Source organism: Micromys minutus, assembly GCF_963924665.1.
Source record: "Micromys minutus genome assembly, chromosome: 16".
Taxonomy (NCBI): domain Eukaryota; kingdom Metazoa; phylum Chordata; class Mammalia; order Rodentia; family Muridae; genus Micromys; species Micromys minutus.
Window position 1 is genome coordinate 15,751,299 of NC_137985.1, and position 7,983 is coordinate 15,759,281.

General features: G+C 33.2%; 1 protein-coding gene across 1 annotated transcript; it reads left to right on the forward strand.

Moving 5' to 3' along the window:
- Positions 1 to 3,911: 3,911 nt before the first annotated feature.
- Positions 3,912 to 4,841, forward strand: LOC308430889 (olfactory receptor 7E178-like; the record flags this gene model as incomplete). Its single annotated transcript, XM_080930166.1, has 1 exon — positions 3,912 to 4,841. The coding sequence occupies one exon, from the start codon at positions 3,912 to 3,914 to the stop codon at positions 4,839 to 4,841; it is 930 nt and encodes a 309-aa protein (XP_080786292.1).
- Between the last annotated feature and the right edge of the window lie 3,142 nt (positions 4,842 to 7,983).

Genomic DNA, 7,983 nt, shown 5'->3' on the forward strand with positions numbered 1-7,983 from the left:
TGCAAAAATGTTTAAATTTTTTCTTTTATCTTTGTTTTTTAAAATTAAGTTAAAAAATGTGCTTGTTTAGCAACTATGAAAAATGTATACTGCCCTCTGAGAGTGTGGTACACCTGGACCTCAAATCTCTAATAATTCAAGAGTTAAAATAGTAGCCTTGTGTTATATTTAGTATTCACTGATCATTATTCTAAAACTATAAGCAATTAGAAATATGTTTGCATGTTATGTTCTGTCCTACATGTAGTTCATGCTTATGGTAACTAGTGGCATTTCTATGCATGCTATCAAACCTCTCAAAGAATTAAGTACAGACTAAATTATTTGTATAATATTCTGACAAAAAATGCCTTTAAATATCTGTAAATGTATCCCTCTTTTTTTTCAATAAATAAAAAACATTTAAATGGGAAAATGTCACTGTTTTGCAGTTAAAGAAAAGGAAGAATGAAAAATTTAACTATTTACAAGTACAAAATTATTTAATAATTTTTACCTAACAAACGTCATACAGCTTTATTTAATTGAACTTATGTGTATTTTTTTGTAATATCTCTACAACATGAAATTCAGAGGAGTACAATTAACCTTCTTCCAGAGATAGAAAGGATTATGCCATCCTAGGTATATTCACTTTGGATTTTTCTCTTTCAAATTACTACTAGGAGATCCTAAGAGATTTGAATCATGTGAAGTATAATTATTAGCTCTGTGAATTGAGCCTAAAAATATCATAAATATCCACTTTCCCTTCCAGCTCTAGATTTTGAAATTGCTGTGTCTGAATACCTCATATTTATGTTTCCTTTTCCTAACATTCTCATCAGCTACATGGGAAGTGTCATGATTTACTGTTTTTCTACCAGTTCTCAACACAGAACCTGGGCCATGATCACATTCCTGGCAAGAGTGAAAAAGCATATCAGTCACTTTTGGTCATTGTCAGATGGAAATAAGTTACAGTCTAGTAAGTATTAATTTATGCAAGACACAAAAGAAAAAAGGGTTATTATATTGTTAGTACTAGAAAGTTAAATGTATGTGTTGTGTTTTAATCAGTGGAGGAAATGCATCAATAAATGAAATTTTATCACAAATGTTATGAAATTTATGGTATTATTTAGGATTACTAACTTCATTTATTAGTTGAGTTGAGAATTATGATTTACTCTTATAGATTCTAACTACAAAAGAATTTTTTAACTAGAACAAAAATTGATGCCTCTCTAATATGTCTACTATAGTTTAAAAATACCAATCACATCACAATGTAAATAAAGATAAATATTACCATAGGAAATAAAGAGCAAAAAATGGTGAACTGTTACAAAATATATATCAAAAACCAGTGAACTTTGAGAGGAGTTGGGAGAGATAGAACCAGTGTTGAAATGTTTGTGGTGCCCACGAGTTCCTGAGCTTAAATTAAAGTAGTTGAATTTAGAGGAAATATAATGTCCTTTGAAATATGGTTTAATTGAAAGCATCTTAGTATGTCACACCAATGTGAAACTTAGTTTTAAAATAAAGCTATGGCTTCAGTGTGGCCTTATGCTTTTCAACCGTACATGAGTGGGTTGTATTTGAGTAAACTAAAAAAAAAAAAAAATGAAAACAAAAGAAAAGTGAACAAAAAACTATCCTGAAAGTTTCCATTAGAGATGTAGCTAAAACATGGTACCAGATTCTTTCAAGTAACATCAACAGAATAACATGCAAACTGGGGCTTACTTCTTCACTAGTTCTCATGTAGCATTTACAGAATATGATAGGGCAAGAGATTTTATAGATTGAGCTACACCACTATTAAGCCTGTCTATCATGATCAAAGATGAGGAATCTTAATTTACTAATACCAAATAAAGGAAGGGAAGCAGGATCCAAAGAAAGTAACAAAAAACAAAGCAGGAAAAAAGATCAACATGTAGAGTGACAATTTGAAAAGCATATTGAGAAAATAGAAAAAGAATAAAATGTATCTAAGTATGGTACCATGTATCCGTGTGTTAGGAGGACTTGGGATACTGAGTCAGGATTGCCAAGTAAATGGTAATGAGAAATAATAAAAACAAGCCATATTCTACTCTGGTAACTATATATTCAGACTTGAAAAGAAGATTGTGTGCTTAGGTTTAGCAGAAAGTGTGAACAGTAAGAAATAGAGAAGGCAGTTGAGAATGAATATGTGAAAAGTATAATATATACTTTAGAATGTTGCATAATGAAAATTGGTTTGTTTATCAATCAAAAAGTAAAAGAATATTCCTTAACCATTAACTTTATGAATTAATGACACTTTCAGAATCAATTTCATAGTGTAATTTTATAGTTAATAACAAATAATTAATACTTATCAAATATTTAACATGTTAAATGATTATATATTATATATATTCTTACCTGATAATATCACATTTGTGCAAAACCTTACTCTTAGCTGAATATGAGTTACAAAATAAGAAAATGAAAAAATGAAAAACTATATTAAACATAAATTTCAATTGACTAACAGCAATTGATAGAAAAAGAAGTTAAGTTTTTTTAATAAATTTTTTACTATGTTTTATTTTGTTTACAAAACAGTTGTGTGTAGGTACCAAGGAAAGCCATAATAGAATGTTAGTTCTTCCCTATTGTGAATGACCTGACCAGGGTTCTCAGAACAAAACTTGGGTCTCGTAACAAAAAAGTGACTAGAGCTTCATAGCAAATCATCCACAGCTTGTTTTAGCCTGTGTGTTCAGAATATGAGCAACAGGAAGTAACCTTCATTCACTTTTTAAAAATTAAATATACATGCTAGAGCACTGATTGTCATTGGGCAGGTGGGGCAGAATTATTAGAGATGCAGGAAAGGGGATGGGGTTTAGTGGAGGGGAAACTGGGAAAGTATGTAAAACTTATAATGTAAATAAAATAACCAATAATGTAAACATATACACAACACATACACACACACACAAACACGCACACACACACAAACACACACACACACACAAACACACACACACACACACACACACACACACACATTCTTCACCAGGTTCCTTTTTTAGATTTTTTCTATGGAAATAGAGGAAAAAAGCAGTTTCTTTTTCATGTGTGAATTTACTGGTTAGGGAAATTTTTGCTGTATTAATTTTCATGGAGTAGATCAATTTTCTGTGACAGAGTATATTTAAAAATCTGTTTTAAATATTTGCCACAATTGGGAATTATAAATAAAGTTGTACTATACATGACATAGTCTGTTTTGCATTATTATCAAAATGCTCAAGCCAAATAATCTTTTTAAATAAGGTGTATGTACCTCACAGTTTACAGTCTACAAATTCAAAACATGTAGTACAGGCTCACCAAAACCTAACTTAGTTGGTGAAAGTCCCATGAGTTCTCTTTTCTATTTTCTTTTCTGTCCTGTTCTATCCAGTACATTTTCATTTCATTTCATTTTCTTCCTTCTTTTGCCTTGTTTTCCCTTCCTGTTACTTCCTTTCTTTTCCTCTCTTCTTGTTTCTTCCTTAGCCTCTTTGCTCCTTTCCTCCTATATTCATTCTTTCTAACCTTCATCCTCTGTGTTCCTTCATATTTCCTCTTTATCCTCCATTAATTACACTTTTTATGTCAGTATTCAGTATAGTTGGGTTCCTACGTTGACTACAAAAGTCAACACCACTGACCTCAATTTAAATCATGAATTATGTGTCTTTAATTCAGAAAATAAGTACCACAGAGAAAACAAACTATGAACCATTTTTGCAATAAACAAACAATGTTTAAACCTTAAAACGTCATGTGTAGAGGTTATTTCTTATGAATTTCTGGATTAAAAATACATATGCAGGTTGTTGAATCTATAATGCATAATTCATTAAGCATACTTTTTTCTTTTGAAAAGATATTCTAGCTCCATGGAACAATATAATTTAACAAATAACATGGAATTCCTTCTCCTTGGACTTTCAGAGGACCCTGAACAGCAGCCCATATTATTTGTATTATTTCTGATCATATACCTGCTGACTCTCCTTGGAAATGTGCTCATCATCTTAGCCATCAGCACTGATCCCCAACTCCACAGCCCTATGTACTTCTTTCTCTACTGTCTTTCATTGTCTGACATCGGCTTCAGCAGCAGCACCATCCCCAAAATCCTGATAAACATGCAGAACCATAACCAATCCATAACTTATGCAGCCTGCCTAACTCAGGTGTCTTTCTTCATTCTTTTTGCAAGTATGGACAGCCTTCTACTGACTGTGATGGCCTATGACCGATGGGTAGCAATTTGTCACCCTCTACACTACCAAGCCATTCTGAATCCTTGTCTTTGCAGATGCTTTGTCATCATTTCACTTTGTATCAGTCTTTTGAGTTCACAGACACACTGCTTGATTGTGTCACAACTAAAATTTTGCACTAACATAGAAATCCCTCATTTCTTCTGTGATGTTCCAGAGCTTCTAAAACTGGCATGTTCTGATACCTCTATAAATAAAATAGTCATATTTTTTCTCGGTATCATTCTTGGTTGCCTCCCTGCCTCGGGAATCTTTTATTCCTACTATAAAGTTATTTCCTCTATTGTTAACGTCCCTTCATTGTTAGGGAAATATAAAGCCTTCTCTACGTGTGGATCTCACCTGTCAGTTGTTTGCTTATTTTATGGAACAGGTCTTGGTGTGTACCTTAGTTCATCTTTTTCTAGTTCTTCCAAGGAAAGTGTGGTGGCTTCAGTAATGTATACCATGGTGGTTCCCATGATGAACCCTTTCATCTATAGCCTGAGAAACAAGGATATCAAAAGAGCCTTCCAGAAACTTTTCAGTCAAATTACATAATTTACCTTACTGGATAATCCTTAATATAGAGTTACTTCAAATGTGGGTCACATAACTAATTTAGAGTGAAACATTTCCTGACTATATAAATTTGTGAATATAAAATGATCAAAATGTAATAATATGAGTGGCGAATCTAGGTATATCTTGCTGTCCTGTTCAAGATACTTATTATAGTTTTAATGTGGATTGTTCCTGAACATATGACTATAAAAAATGTTACAGCATGTGTTTTTATACAATGAAATACCAAAGAATGCAAGCAGAAACAATTTAGATTAGTAAGGTTTTACTGTTAAATATTTGCATTTGCTAACCACACACAAAAAAGAAAACATAATTGTTTAATTACATGAAGAAAAGACTTTATATAGTTTCCTAACATAATTGATGTGCATGAAAATATGAAATTGATGTAATTTGACTTTTAGGCAAAATGTTTAATTTTAACAATTGATATTTGAATTGCTGTCTTGAGTTTCATAAAGCAGCTAGTTGCAATATATTTTCTGTGGAAGAAATACACATTCCCTTTAGATCATGTGATCATTAATATTGTTTCCATGCTCTAGGGTTAACACTCATCATGAGCATATATTGGCAATATTATTAAGATTCAATAGGCTGCTTGAAGAGATACATGAAACTTGGTGCAAATCCTGTATTAAGGGATGTAGAGAGAATTGGTGGGTAATGAAGTGAAAATGCGCAATTTATATGCTAATACATCATTATACACATGAATGAACTTCAAAACTGTATAGAAAATATTTGTATTACTAAAAGAGTTTTACCATGATATTATATCTTAGTCTTCTCCTTTTTTGGAGGTATAGGTTGGTTTCATAGCTTTGATATTAAGAAAAATGCTGTCTAACCTGTGTTCTACAAATATCTCCAAATATTTCAGTGATATATGTGGTTAGAATGCTCTGAATAAATGTCCAGAAATAATACAGATAGAATACACTTACTTTTATTTTATGGGGAGTTTTTATTCTGATTTCACATGGGCCGAATAATGTACATTTCTACTTAAAATGTTTAATTCAAATAAAATTAATGAAAGAAAAGTTCAACATAGGTTGGGTTGGCTGAAGACCCAGGCTTAAAGACAATTTAGAGTGTTTATATCACACATTCACAGAAAATGTCAAATCCAAAACCTCTCAAAAATAGAATATACACAAACTCTTGAATACTATGAAAATCAAGGCTTTGAATATTACTAATAGAGAAGAAACTAAGATCAAATAACTAATATTATTCCTAATAAAATTATAGTTTGTTAAGTAAAAGTATTTTTTAACCTAAAGAAATATATGTTTGTCATGAGGTAACAAGCATGCAGGATAGTCAATGGGTAAGACCAGAAAGAAACCCCTTTCCATTGCAACTAATAATTGAAGGAATAGAGAACAGACTGAGAATATTGAATGTTAAATGGCACAAGGGAAAATACCAGTAAAATAAACGCAGTTTCATTAGAATAATACCTGAAACAGTTATTTCTTATAAAAGAAATTTAGAGTAATGCCATAGTCAACTACAATGTATTTGGAAAGAAATTCAAAGTATTTCACTAAAATCTGGAACAAGGGAAGTATGTCCACTCTTGAATGCTACTTAATATAGTGCTTAATTTCTTAGAAGAATAAGAAAACTTAAAAAATTAATAGAGTTTATAAGAAAAGAAGAAGTCAAAACACCTTTATTTGAATGTCTTAAGACATATATTAAAAACAACACTATCTGAAAATTCCTTCAAATTTGAATGCATTAAAACTAATAAAATTAAGAGCGGAGCCTGGCCTACCTGCCAGGCAGAAAGGCGGCTCATAGAGGCTGAGCAACTGGCGACTTCAGGATGCAGAGCAGAGCCTGGCCTACCTGCCACCCAGATCGGGGGCTCATAGAAGCTGAGCAACTGGTGGGTGGGAGACCTGGGCTGCAGGGAAGCAGAAAGATCTCTGTGGAGTACACAAGGAAAGTGCACCCGCTGCCTTGCCCTGCCCTACCATGCATGATCCAGCAAACAGAAACAGAAAGTTGGAATTTCTGCTCACACCCAACGACTCTGAGGCATAAAACAGGGCTCGACCCATCTGTCACCTCAACCAGTGGAGAACCAGGGAAACAGACCAGATACAAGGGAAAGGTAAGAATATATCACTGACAACAAAATGACAAGAAGAAAGAGAAAGAGTATATCCCAAGGGAACCAAGACAATCTAGCAATACCAGAGCCCAGCTCTCCCATAACAGCAAACATCGGAACTCCAAACACTCCAGAAAAAGAAGACACAGACCTGAAATCATGCCTCAAGACGCTGATAGAGTTACTTAAACAAGAAAGGGAGGAAAAGCAAAAAAAATCAGAAGCTTTTAAAGAAGAAACAAGAAAAAAACTCAAAGAACTCAAAGAACTAGAGGAAAACAAAACCAAAGAAATAAAGGAATGGAAGAAGGAAATTAAAACAGAGATTGACACAATAAAGAAAACACTAAAAGAGATGACCCTAGAGTCAGAACACCAAAAAAAGAAATCAGGAGTCACAGAAGCAAGCATTTCCAATAAATTACGAGAGATCGAAGAGAGAATCTCGGGGGCAGAAGACAACATTGCAAACATAGACAAAACAGCCAGAGAAGATGCAAAAAACAAAAAGCTCCTAACACAAAATGTCCAGGAAATCCAAGACGCAATGAAAAGACAGAACCTAAAAATAATAAAAATAGAAGAGGGAGAAGAGTATCAACTAAGGGGCACAATAAATATCTTCAACAAAATCATAGAAGAAAACTTCCCTACCCTCAAGAATGAGATGACCACGAGCATAAAAGAAGCCTTCAGAACTCCAAATAGGTTGGACCAGAAAAGAAATACCTCCCGACACATAATAGTAAAAACCTCAAGCGCCCAAAGTAAAGAAAGGATACTAAAAGCAGTAAGGGAAAAAGGTCAGGTAACATATAAAGGCAGAATAATAAGACTCACACCCGATTTCTCAACAGAGACTATGAAAGCTAGAAGAGCCTGGACAGACATCATGCACTCCTTAAGAGAGCACAAGTGCCAGCCCAAGCTGCTATACCCAGCAAAACTTTCAATCACCATCGATGGAGAGACGAAGATATTTCA